Genomic DNA, 13,934 nt, shown 5'->3' with positions numbered 1-13,934 from the left:
TTTCTTTGTTTGTTTTGTTTCCCCAGTTTCTAGGTGACAGAGAGACACTGAAACGCTGTGGGGGGCAAGAAAAGCGGTTGCGGGAGCCTGCATGTAAACAAAGATGGATTGGCTGTGACAGTGTGCCTTAGGTGGGGAGATCGGTATTATGAAGACTTCCTACAGAGCTGGCCTCCACAGGGAACCACTGAATTCCACATCTTCTACATTCCATCAAGTCAAACGGTACAAACAGACCCCAGTTGGGCCATGAATGGTTAACACATGTAGGCCTACTCCTTAATTCCCTGCTTTGTGTGCCAGTCAAACTCTTAGATAAAACCCTTGCTTTGGAGAACCTTTGCCTTTAAGTGAAATATTAACAGTAGTTCTAATGACTATGAGGCACAATTGTTCCTTAATATTTTTTAAATTAGATAACGGCAGCTACATCGTTACTGCTGCTCGTGTCCTCGGAGAAGCCTTTGGATTTTTTTTTTTTTTTGTAGCAACCGCTGTAACTTTATGGGGATATGGCTTTGAAATACAAATATAATTGGAGAGTGGATTGCTGTAGTAGGATTTGAAATATGCAGTGAGCTTAAAAAAAGCTAGCAGAAATACCAGTAATCAGTAGGGTGGTCCGTCTGCCTAGAGAGTAAATAATTAGATTAGTACAAACTTAAATTTTGCTTCCAGCGGACACCTGTTTCTCTGATTAAATTGTTGTGCCCTTCTTTTTCAAACGTTACTGCTTACAAGGCAATTGAGAGCATCTGTGTTGCTATTGCAAGACTGAGAACAATTCATATGGATGCATTAAAGAAAATGCAAATGACAAAATACAGTGCTGAATTCAAGCTTAATAATATAAAATGTGTTTCTCCTTTTTAAAGATGTTGAAAACTTCCGGACTCTGGGGGGGAAATAGCTTTCAGCTTCTCATACTGTGTGCATGTGAAAGAAACAAATTCTGTGTAATATCTTTCTTGACTGGGTGGAGGGGACAGACGCTTCATCAGCCTGTTATTGACCTACAGCCAAATCTTGCAGTCTAACTAGGGCAAAACTCCCACTGACTCCCTGGGGGGGCTGTTGTCTCTGTGGCGATCAGTAAGAATGCATTGTATCCAGCCCTGCTTGCTCCCACCCCGTGTCACTCTCCATACACCGGGGGAAGGGTAGTGGGTGGTATAGAGCCAGATATGCTGACTTTATGCCACCCAGAGATTGCCCTATGCCACAGGGTTCTTTGACATGCCCTGTAGAGCAGCTTTTGGGTTGCTTTGCCGTGCCTGAGCAGTGCAAAGGGGACAGAAGCAGGGCTGAGAATCTGGGCCAAATGATTTTGGGGGCTTCCAAAGCTTACAAGTGGTTGACCAGAACCAAAATGTATTTTAATAGTAACTAGCTCTTACTCTGCATTCTTCATCTGTAACTTTCCAAGGGCTTTACAAAGGAGCTCCGGATCATTATCCCCATTTTCCAGATGGAGAAACTGAGGCACCGGAAGGGGAAGTTACTTGCCCAAGGTCATGTTTAGCAGTTGGTCCAGGCAATTCATTTAGACAAGGCACTGGTGAGACCACATTTGGAGTACTGTGTGCAGTTCTGGTCTCCCATGTTTAAAAAGGATGAACTCAAACTGGAACAGGTACAGAGAAGGGCCACTAGGATGATCAGAGGAATGGAAAACCTGTCGTATGTAAGGAGACTCGAGGAGCTTGGTTTGTTTAGCCTAACCAAAAGAAGGCTGAGGGGGGATACGATTGCTCTCTTTAAATATATCAGAGGGATAAATATCGGGGAGGGAGAGGAATTATTTCACCTCAGTACTAATGTGGACACGAGAACGAACGGATATAAACTGGCCGTGGGGAAGTTTAGGCTTGAAATTAGACGAAGGTTTCTAACCATCAGAGGGGTGAAATATTGGAACAGCCTTCCGAGGGAAATGGTGGGGGCGAAGAACCTGTCTGGCTTTAAGATTAAGCTAGACAAGTTTATGGAGGGAATGGTTTAATGGGATAACATGATTTTAGTCAAATCAACAGTGTGCCATCGCTGGCATCAATGGCCAATGAGGGTCTGGCTGGAGAATCTTGCCTACATGCTCGGGGTTCTACTGATCGCCATATTTGGGGTCAGGAAGGAATTTTCCTCCAGGGTAGATTGGCAGAAGCCCTGGAGGTTTTTCGCCTTCCTCCGCAGCATGGGGCGGGGGTCGCTAGCTGGAGGATTCTCTGCGACTTGAAGTCTTTAAATCACAGAATTTGGGGACTTCAACAGCAGAGTCAAGGGAAAGGGGTTGGGTCAGCTTTTGTGGCCTGCATCATGCGGGGGGTCAGACTAGATCATAATGGTCCCTTCTAACCTTAAAGTCTGAGTCTATGAGACTCTGTCCTTTTGTACTCTACAACACGATGGCCATGGAACTTGCTGCGGACTAGAGCTGGTCAACAAAAAATTTCTTTTCCTGTGGAAAATGTCAGCGTTTGGGCAGAAATGTGACTATTGAAATGTTTTGGTATTCGGCCAAGATTTTTTTGATTTGGAAGTGCAGCTGTGGTGCCTCATGGTCTTGTTCTCTATACGCCAGATGGAATTTCCCATCGTGCTGTGGCCTCCTCTCTTGAATCATGAGAGTCCCTGGCCATGGTGCATTCTGCGGGATGTAGTCTGATTGGGGAGCCTGGCCCATAGAGCAGAAAAATAATTTAGATTGAGAACTTCTAACCAGCCGTACTACAGACTTCTGCTCCCGTATCTAAGCTTTCATGGAAAGTAAACCATTTCTTTGGTTTCTGAGCCTCCTTCATTGTGAAGATGACCTTCCAAATATAAAACGATGCAGTAACACCTACCTGAGTCTGCAGGCAGCTTGAAACAGTAGCTCTTAAATCTTCTCTTCACTAGGAATAAAGGTGTGTTCTTAACTTGTGTTAACTAACACATGGTAAATAACTTGGTCAAATCCTAGTGACGACAAGGCAGGTTATCGTTTTAATATGAGTCAACACCTCTTTTCCTAGCGAAGATGCACCCTTAGAGATGTGTGAACCGCTCCGTTATCTCAGTGGCTTAAAGGTAGAATAATGATACTTTAAATAACATAGCTAATTATTTTACTACTGATCCTTTTCAGAAGAAATATCCAGGTAATGTTCTTGCCCTGGGGCCCAAAAGCCCAAACTGTCCATTAACCAGGTGCCAAAGCTTCCAGCTCCCACTTGCTGACTTCTACAATGTCCTTGTCTATACAAAAACATCCGAGACACCACGGTAGAGGCAAACAAATTGAATTTAATATCAGAATAAATATCACAAGGGGTAAGACCCTGATCTTGTGAATCACTCTTGTATTTAACTCATTTTAAAAAATGCTCAGTTTAAAAAACTTACCTGCAGCTCCCACAATAACTAGCCTGTAGCACTGGATGCTGCAGAAATTGGGGAGTGAAAGGGTATCTAGGCTATGGTTCATATTGTGCGCGAGTTCTGATCAGAAGATTCTTGTCTTTTATAGCTTCTAGAATGAGAACATGTGCTGTTACTCTGGGGGTGGGGAAAATGCTTGCTGGTTGATCTAAAACTAGCTCTTTTTTCTAATCTTCACACTGCAGTGGATGAGAACTTTTTTCCAATAAACTTTTTGCTGTAAAGTTTGTGACATTCTTTTAAAATGCAGCTTGCTGTCTCCCCAATGGCTGAAAATGTTGAGAAACGGATGCCACCCCCAATCTGTTGCTCAGATGGAATTAGCAGTGCTTCCTTATCACTGTCTGACGCTATTAGGATTTTCAGTAATTCTAGATAGACACCGTGTAATTGAACCCTGAATTCAAATGAGGCAATTGTTCTGGCAATAAAACTTAACTAAACTATGACTTCCTGATGTATGATATAATTTCTTCAGCCTTCAGGAATATTCTCCACCTCACCCACCAGTAACCTAAATACTGGAGGAAATGTGAGAACTTAAATGAAGAATCCATAATAGATGATCTGTGATTCTTCTCTTTCTCTTGCCATAAACCAGAAGTAGCCTTGAGCAGCTGAACCACTTCTGCTGACTAAGCATGTTGGAGTAATTCGTTCAGTCCTAGTTTATTAATTTAATACCTGGCCTTACTTTCAGCGGCAGTCTCCTTAACGAAGGATGTTTTACTGATTGCCCTGCTTAGTGCATGTCAGAAAATAAGTGAAAAGGGAGAAATGAGGCTCTGTTCGATCTTACGAATTTCCTGGCACTAGAAATTCCATCTGGGAATTTTATTTTGTACTTCCAAATTACTGGACTCCAAAAGGCAAAAACGTCTATGTAACTGCAGCTCTCTCTGTTTGCAAGATACCTGCAGTTCTAAGTGGCCAGAAATTTTTATTTCTAGTGCGAAAGGTGGCACTTCAGCAGCACAGTGCAGTTCCAGTATGAAGAGGAAAGAGTGCCACCTACTGTATCACAAGCACCACTTTCTGCATGCAGCAGCCTGGAAGCAGTGGATTTTTCTGGGAGGTTTCTCTTCCAGGAAGTTTAGTGACCGCTCACCCTGATTACTTTCTGAGTGCAGCCTGAGAGGACACAGCTAATCAGAAAGTTGGGCGAAGGAAGCAGATCTTAGTGTTGTGTAGTTCAGAAACCAACTTGGAAGGAAAACAAAGGACAGGGTCACAACTGTTGGAATACCGAGGAAGAGGTGATCTAGATCCAATAAAGGAGTCAAAATGAACACCTGGAATTGCGTCCAGAAGAGACTTAGCAGCCACATTCTGTACAAGCTGAAGCTTCCAAATGGCCACAGGGAATAACGCCCAGTGGTGCCTGTTGCACTAATCTAGTCGGAGACCAGCACATAGGTGACTGTGGCACTGTCTGCATGCGACGAGAGGTTGCGATCGTCTCACCACACACAGGCTGGGAGCAGAGGGAGGATGGGAAGGTGTTATTGGCTACTTCTGCTACTGGACTCACTGAAAGCAGCAGAGGATCCAATAGGACCTCTAGGTTGTGCACCTTCTGAGAATGTGGACTAGCCGACAATCAAGACCTCCTGTCCATCAGTTTCTAGTGTACACAGCATAGATTTCAGGTTTGGTGGGTAGGGCATACTCTTCTTTCCCTTCTGCCACTAAAGCCAAGGTGGTGAGCAAAACTGGAAAGGGAAAACAAAGGCAGAGCCCCCCTCCCAACCATGTGAAAGGAGTTCCCTCACTTTGGACAATCTGTTGCAGTGTCTCAGTCTAGAACTGTTGTCCCCAAGCACCAACGCATTTTACCCTGGCAATTGGAGTTGAGGAATCTTAGCTTCTAGCAAACACTCTTTGCTGAATGTCCTACTTTTCTCCTCCGAGGCTGGGTTCCTACTATAGGCTGAGTTGAGGAAAAAACAACAACTTGGGATGGTCCAAGTGTAACTAAGGGCATCATACAGAGCCTCTGTTGTGATGTGTGAGAAGGAAAGAGCCCAACTAGCTGTTGGGTCTCGGGTTGGATTCAATAGCCTGACAATTAGAAACACCTCTTGTCTATTGACTGGGCACATTTGATCTCTAAGTCATTCCACGACAGCCACCATGGAGCTCCATGATGCCTTTAAGAGACTTTTCCGAGTAGAAGGGCAAAGGTAGAGAGGCTGGTTTTGGAGTGGCTTTGGTCACTTGTTGCAAGCTGTCCCAATGAATTTGATGGCATTTAATTCCCATTTAAATGAACAGGAAGAGAGATTATTCCAGTTTCAACACAGGCTTTACAATATAAAAATTTAAATCTGTTCCCATGGAAACATACCCTACAGCTGTTCCGGTAATATGCTTGTGTAACAGTCCAGTGAGACCAGAGACTGAAGGCTGCTGGTAATTAGTCCTGCATCTCCCCCATGGCAGTGTGGATGCTCCCCTAGGCCTTTAACCGAGCCGAATTACAAATGTATAAATGCCCACGGTGAAAAGAGGGGCTGAGCGTAATCCTGCTGGAATAGAAATGCCACTTTTGGTCCAGTATACGTCTAATTTATGGCTGTTAGATTCTCAATAGAAAAACTTCAGATTGGCTCAGTTCATCATAAATATAGAAACAAAGAAGGTGACTCTTAATTTGATATCTAGTCTCTCTCCTCCCCCACTCCCGGGGGGTGTGTGTAAATTTTTCAGGTTTACCCTGCGCAGAATGTAGATATCTCCATAGGCAAGTGCAGTTAATTGGTTGTTAACAACATACTAAGGGATATCGTTGACTATAGGAGGTATCAGCAGATCAGAAATCAGGTGTGATCTTTGTATAACAGTATAATTCCAATTGCTAATTTCTCTATTCAGCTTTCATCATTCTTTATAAAAACCCTTTTCAGTAGATAATCCATGCTGGATATCAAGGCGGGGGGGGAGGGGAGAGAAGGGGGTTCTGGCTTGGTTAAAACATGAATGGATCAAGAATCTAGACGAAATCAATAGTTATAATAACAATAACTGAAAGCTGTAAGAACAACTGGGTGGAACCTAAAATGCTTTGGGGAGAATGTTTATATCTCAAATCTGTTTCCATGACATTTTAGAGAAATTATAATGGAAGCTTTTGGTGGTCTTTGGGGCTTATCAAAGCATTAGCAGGGTGCTAACGGAAGTTCTCCAAGGGAGAACTGCAGTGACATCACAGGCTGGGGACACGACAATTGTTGGTGCCTCTCCTGGCTCTGGCCCCCTCTTGTGGCTCCTGTCCCCCGTGGTGGGCCTTATTCTTATGACACTCACATTCAGGGGGAAGTGAGCCCTGGACAGCTTTTACAATAATTCCTTTACTTTTGTTTTCTAGGGCTTCTGGCATGCACTTAAAGCCATACCTCAAATTACAGAAGAAAGAGCGATCTCTAGATATAACCCAAGATTCCCTGAGAGGCCTGCATATGAACCATCAAAGGTCAGCACAGGAGGAAAAGTATACAAACAACTGCACCAAACTGAGCATTTTACCTACGTCCCCGGTCGTGACTCCCTCTCGAAAGCCTTTGGGAATTATTTATCGTAATACTATGTGCAATATGAGTGGGAAAGCTCCAGCAGAAGGCCCAAGTGTTGAGAAGAAGAAGAATGCCCCGTCTGCGACAATCCACCAGGGGGATGAGGGGGAAGGACCGTTAGATATCTGGGCCGTCGTGAAACCTGGGAATACCAAGGAAAAGATTGCCTTCTTTGCAGCCCAGCAGTGCAACAACAATAGGATGGGCTCAATGAAACTTAAAAGCAGCTGGGATATAGATGGAAGATCAGCTAAACGAAGGAAGAAATCCATGGATCTTATAAAAGCAAAGATTCAGTTAGAAAGGATGAGAGAGGCAAACAGGAGGTGCACCCAGCCTGAGCCTTTTGCATGTGGCATTGAGCACTGTTCTGTACATTACGTTAATGACAATGGTGAAGGGATATTTCCAGGTCGATCCTTGTCTGTAATCGAGATGGTAGCTTTTCTAGAACACCGAGCAAGTGCTTTGCTGGCCGACTGCACCAAAAACTGCACGAACGCTTCTACTACAAGGCTGAGTGGGCAATCCAAAGGTGCACTTCCTGCTTCAGACCCTTTCTCTGCCCCGGGGGCCTGCGAGGTACATTCTGAAAAAGGGACCTGTGTGAGCGGTGAGCAGCAGAATGAGCCTGTGCGTGTGCTGGACATGGTTGCAAAGCTTGAATCGGAGTGCTTGAGGCGCCAGAGCGAGCGTGAAGCCGGGGGCCTATCCAGGAACAACAGCTTCCGGAGAAACATAGGGCGGATGTTACTGGCGAATGGCACGCAGTCGGAGTGTGACGCTGGGAAGGTATCTTCCAAAGTCCTTGGCCAAGAGGTAAGTTTAAAAGATCCCGTTGCAGCGGATGATGTTGGACAGAGAACAAAGCGTGGCCCTTCGGCTGCTGATGAATCATGGGAAGGAGCTGCGTCTGGTCAGCAGTCCTTGGCGGCAGTAGCAGCTGTGGATATCCACATGGTGAACGTCAGTGTCAAGCTTGGTCAAGAAATCTCAGAGAGACCCAGCACCAGAGGTGATTCTGAAATGATTGTGGAACCTCTGGGGTCCATCCCTTCTACATGTCCCGTAGCTGTTGGGCTGTCGTCAGATGCCATGCGGAGCGGGAGTACGACTGTTGATTGTTCAGCTAGAGAACCTGTATCTGTTCCTAATCTGAGTTCGCATCCAATGAGGAGAGAGTCTTTATGCATCAGTATATCGGTCACCAAGACAGAGAAGGGGTGCAGGAAAGAGCAGCCTTCTAATTTTAGCTTTGGTGAAGATCCACTTCCAGGGAGGCTGTTCTTTCTGCCTCCTGGTCACCACACCAAGCAAGAACACACAGGGTTAGGGGAAAGTACGAAAGAAAAGCCAGGAGAAGTGGGCCAAGCTGAGGCTGACAATAACAGCGTGTGTGAGATAAATAATGTTTCCATGGAGCCATTTGCCCTGTCACTATCTCCCATGGAAAGGGCTTCGCAGGTACTTGACACTTCTTGTTTGAGACGGCAGGTGTCTCATGACTTTTTGGAGACTAGGTTTAAAATTCAGCAGCTTTTGGAGCCTCAGCAGTATATGGCCTTCCTGCCCCACCACATCATGGTTAAGATCTTCAGATTGCTCCCCACGAAGAGTCTAGTTGCTCTTAAATGTACTTGTTGTTACTTCAAATTTATCATTGAATACTACAACATAAGGCCAGCTGATTCCCGCTGGGTCCGTGATCCACGTTACAAAGAAGATCCTTGCAAGCAGTGCAAGAAGAAGTATGTGAAAGGGGATGTCTCACTGTGCCGGTGGCATCCCAAACCCTACTGTCAAGCTTTACCATATGGCCCGGGGTATTGGATGTGCTGTCACAAGTCTCAGAAAGGCATCCCTGGGTGTAAATTAGGTCTTCATGACAATCGTTGGGTTCCTGCCTGCCACAGCTTTAACCGCACTCTTCACAAGAAAGCCCGAGGAGGAGGAGCAGATGCGGAAGAGGAATATTAGTGCACATACACTTTCTCTTGGGAGGAGGACATTTTCATGCTCTGTGCTGTTTACAGTGTATATAATCGTGTTTTCACAGGGCTATGAAACTGCACATACTTAAACACAAGAGCCTTTACCTTTTAGATTACAGACCGCTTTTAGCCCATCATTGTAAATAACACTATTAAAAACAAATTGTACATATAGAGTCTACAGCTGGCTGAACAACTTAATCACTACAATGCAGCTATGATAGTGTTGCGGCTATAGTCATGTGTGTTTTTAAGTGTCTTGTTTCAAAATCTGTATATCCTGTATAATATATGAAAGTTTCTGAGAAGAAACTCTAAATAGGTAAAGGTTAATTTGTTTAAAGGATCTTCAAATGATTTAACTGGACAACCTTAACGTTAGACTAGAACAGATATTTGTTATAGTAGTGTAGCAGTGAACAAAAGAGAGGAATATTATTGTATAGGCAGAGTATAAAAAGGTTCTTGTCTCCATTGCCCATGTTGTCTGGTGGTTATTTTTTTTTTACTTTAATAAAATGTGCATTCTAGATCTGCCTAATCCGACTTTCTCTTCTTGTACAATCTGCCCTGAAATAAAGTGATGGAAAACTTCAGGCAGTAGTTCGTACTGTGGTGTAGTTCAGAGGGAGAGAAAAAGTGTGTTCTTATTTCAAATTAGTGCCGTATTTGAAAATCAGTTTTAATGAATGAATTCCTCACCCCACCCTTAGCTTGTGCTCTTTCACTGCTCCTTACACGGGAGTGAACGTTGAATTCCAAAAGATACTTTTAGGCCATGCCAGCTGCAAAACTTAATGGTAGAATTATGCTAAAAATGGTACTGGCTGGCTAATTCTATAACATCAGCTTCCGGTCCCCCTCAAGCATGGCTTGGTTCCTGCCAGAAGCCAGGCTAAACCATCGGTTGTGCTCAAGATGCTGGATTGATCACACTTTCTACAGTGGGTGTTTAAATGCTGTTTGAGTGTGTCCAGTGGCGTGGGAGCTGAATTCACTGCCCCTAGCAGGGCTTGGGAGTCTGAAGAGCAGCTTGCTGTAGGTACAGAGCATGTGCCTGACTCTTGTTTGAACAGCAATTCCATGCACCAGTGCATCCTCCTGAGGCCTGACTGCTCACAGTTGTACTTCATAAAGTCTGCGACCTGTTAAATTTTTAATCTGTGTAATTAATTGCCTTTTCATGGGGATTTTGCACACTCACCCAGAGGATGTCCTAGCTCCTGTGTGGATTACAGTGAAGGCCTGATATCGAACGATCAGGCTGAGAGAATAGTTTCCATAAGAATCCTGTTTTCGCATCACACAGTCTTTCAAAACAAATCCCCTTTTGACATTTTGCATGTCAGTGCTGTGGAGGCAGAACCGAAGAACTGCAGCTGTCCGCCCAGGCTTCCCTCCTGCCAATGGAAATGTGAGTGAACGTGTGTCACGAGCGCTTTTCCAGAGTGTTTTGCCAAGCAGAGTGCAGGCAGAGCCATGTAGCAGTCGCTTCATTTTGAATGCAAGCCTCAGTCGCAGCAAATTTAAAACATTCAAAAGGACCAAAAAAAGGAGGGTCTATAACCCGACTAGGTTAAGACAAGTAACTCCTCAGGCAAGGGGCAGGGGAGGGGAGGGGAACAGCTAGGTGCTGCTACAGGACAAAGCATCGGTCTGGGTGCTTCTTTCATACGCCCAAACAAGGCTGAGGACGTGACTGACCAGGATCACTGAATCACCGGTTCCAATTCAACTGGATCAAAATACATCTTGTGGGAGAGGAGCCCCAATGCACCTTTAACAGACCTGGTGGTGGTGTGATACTCTACACAGGCTCTGGCAGCAAAAGTAACAAGCAGTCCAGTCTGGAGCCAACGAAGGCCCTGCCTCCTGCATGGCAGCCTAGAACTGTGCTGCAGCCAAGTGTTTTGTTTGATGGTATTAGCTACATCTCAACCACTAACTTCATTTCCAACCAGAGCCTAAGGACTAGCAGCTGAAGGTGAGAGGAGAGATCGGGCTCCCACGGTGGCCAGTCTAAAAGCATCTCTATGCTATTGACGTGTGTTCCTGCTAGGAAAGGTGGCTGGCTTGTGTTTAGTTAGGGGTATGTCTGCACTGTAATTAGATGCCTGGACCAGTTGACTTGGGCTCAGGCTGCAGTCTGGGCTCTGGGCCCCTCACACTTCAGAGGGTCCTAGAGCCTGGCCCAGGCTCTACACTGCCCTTAAACAGCCCCTTAGGGTGAGCTTGAGTCAGCTGGCATGGGCCAGCCGCAGGTGGCTAATTGGAGTGCAAACATATCCGAAATCACTTTCCTGTTCCTTACATGGAGGGAAAGGGAGGGTGCTGGCCCCCTACTGAAGGGGTTGAGCATTTCTCTCTCTCAAAAATGGTCTGGAGCGGCCCTTGTGCGTCCTAGTTTCTGTCCAGCACAGCTCTCGTCCTCTGACCATGCAGGACAACGTGATTTTAAGAAGTAAAATGTTACATTTAACTAATCCATTACCACAAACAAACATTCCTCAGGGCAGCTGTCGGTGCTGTGGAAATCAATGGGTCTCAACTCTTTTGGGCAATTTAACCTTGCTGCTGCTCTCCTGGGGAGACTTCCATGAGCTGGGCCCAGCAAAGGCTGTGACAACTCAGAGGAGAGAACTGAACTTGGAAGGAAATCAGAAAGAAGAGAAGGGGTCCCTGGCACTTGCACTCAAGTGAACAACAGCAACTGAATCCCGTGGGGAGGAAGTGGAAGAGTGGGGGTGGCCCTTGTTAATTTGTGCTGTGACTTCACCTGCAGCTTTCCCTGAGCTCTTCAGGCCTGGAAAAGGAAATCCTAGCAGCTCAGCTCAATGCAAGATGGAACAGATTGTTTAGCATAAGTAGTTAGCACATATAGTAAAGGACCATTCAAAGTCCATATGCTAAACAATCTGTTCTGTCTTAGCTGTGATGCTAGGCGTTCCTTTCCCAGACCCGAAGAAGAGCTGTGTATGGCTCCAAAGCGTCTCTCACCAGCAGAAGTTGGTCCAATAAAAGGTATCACTTCACTTTACTCACCTTGTCTCTCTGATATCCTGGGCCAAACACAGCTCTAATGACATTGCAACCTCAACATTAGGTAGGTGCAAGTGCTGCTCTCCTTTCTAGTCCCACTGGAAAGAGCCGTAAAACAACCCGAGAAAGGATTGGGTGTGATTTGGCTTTGAGCTGTAGTTAAAGTAAGGAAGAGGGAGACTTCTACCCTTCCCCCCCCAGAAATGAGCAAAGATAAGATAAAATGCTCTAGCTTCACACCAGCCAGGCTGAGCTCAGCAAGGCAGAAATAGCAGCAGCAGTCCGAGGAAAATATTTTGTAACTAGAGATGGGTTCGTGGGATCAGGTGTGGAGCAGCGTGTGGGGATCCTGGTCACCTTGTTAGGACAAGGCAGTCATAAGCATGAGACAGTCTGGAGCCTCCAAGCAAAACTTTCCTCAAGTCTTAGAGGAGGAAAAAAAAATGTACATACCAAAGGGGAAAGAAGTCAACTGCTGCAGGATGCCTGAGCTAGCAGGAGGGCCAAGGGCCATCTGCCATCGCACCAGCCGAACCAGTGCTTTAATTAGCTGGGTGCAGCAAGCACAACTTGCATATTCTTTTCCAATAAACGGTCTTGGTGATTATATTGATATTGCACATACATAGACTCCTTTATCAAACAACCTCAGCCTCCCCAAGGAAGTCAATTCTCAGTCTGAGCAAAGGGGGGGCAGAACTGAGCCCCAGCAATTTGCTAAATAAATGGTAAATTCTAAGTCAGGGTCTGAGATGTCTTTCTCCCCCACCCCCTCCCTTTATGCAGAGGCCTGGCTTAGGGCTGGTCTACACTACAGGCCTGTAATAGTAGAAGTATGTTGCTCACAGATGTGAAAAATTCACACCCGAGCTATGTAGTTATACCGACCTCACCCCATATGTAGACAGCTGTCAACAGGAGAGCTTCTCCTCTCTCTGTAAGTACCACCTCCTATACCGCTGGGAGCACTTCTCCTGGCAGCATTTTCACTAAAGTGTTACAGCAGCCGGCTGCAGCGCTGCACAGGAAGACAAGCCCTGAGAAAATTCAGGTCCTGTTACACGTGAGGGATTGAGTCTGTGCACTGGAGTCAAAGCCTCCATTGCAGATGTGTTCAAAGCCAGGACTGGGATCAGCCCGGTCTGTGAAGAAGCTGCTGGAAATACATTACAAATACAAAACTGCCGTTGTTTCCATGATTTTTAATGAGATCTTAATTTTCTTAACCTTAAGCTGCTGGCTCCAGTCCCAAACCCTCAACATCTCCCATGCTATCCCTCCTCCCCCTTCCACTCAAGTATTCTACTGCAATGCTCTCCTGAGGGGCCAGACACATAAACCCTCTGCTCCACCTGAAATGTCGCTGCTAAATGCTATCTCTCCTTTGCATCCTTCTAGTGCCCCCTGCTCTCCCACCATCTGCTGGTGCATCAAGTTTAACCTCCCATTCCCCTCCTTCACGGCTCATTCTAGAATCTGCCTTTCCCTGACTATCCTTCCTCACCCCCCTGCTCTTGTCTGCCTCTCACCCAACCACTTCCATACATTCAGTCACATGGTCACCTATGAATGGCACCACCCCAGTGTAAGCTCACCTGTAAGGCCCCTGCCCTCTCCACTTGTAAGTCCCTCTTGCAAACACCACTGTTGTAGTGAATCAAGCTGTAGCCAGTTGCCTTTTGAGTTCCTTGAGTTACCAGCCTGTCCTGTTCACGGGAGCAGGGACTATCCCTCTTTGGATGGCTGGAACGCACCCAGGGCATCACAGGTGCGATTACAAACAAAATGCTGGAACAGTAAGAGTGCAACCCTTACTGATTAGCAACAATGCACCCATTCACGGAACCAGGCACCTCAAAGCTGGGACTGGCCGTCAGGCATTTCTGGTTCAGTTCTGTCTCAGACACCCCTCCCT

At 45.8% G+C, this 13,934-nt stretch overlaps 1 protein-coding gene across 16 annotated transcripts in view; it reads left to right on the top strand.

Annotated features, from left to right (window-relative positions):
* FBXO34 (F-box protein 34) overlaps positions 1-9,510 on the top strand; it is a 71,426-nt gene extending 61,916 nt beyond the window's left edge. For all 16 annotated transcript variants that reach the window (XM_065595740.1, XM_065595736.1, XM_065595739.1 and 13 more), the window contains 2 exons: positions 27-225; positions 6,785-9,510. In XM_065595740.1, the coding sequence (XP_065451812.1) occupies positions 149-225; positions 6,785-8,966 (2,259 nt within the window). In that variant the 5' untranslated portion in view covers positions 27-148 and the 3' untranslated portion in view covers positions 8,967-9,510. The remainder of the gene's footprint in view (positions 1-26; positions 226-6,784) is intronic.
* Positions 9,511-13,934: the final 4,424 nt, after the last annotated feature.

This window comes from Chrysemys picta, chromosome 4 (genome assembly GCF_011386835.1).
Source record: "Chrysemys picta bellii isolate R12L10 chromosome 4, ASM1138683v2, whole genome shotgun sequence".
In the NCBI taxonomy this organism is placed as follows: Eukaryota; Metazoa; Chordata; order Testudines; family Emydidae; genus Chrysemys; species Chrysemys picta.
This window is presented reverse-complemented; position numbering and strand designations above follow the sequence as displayed.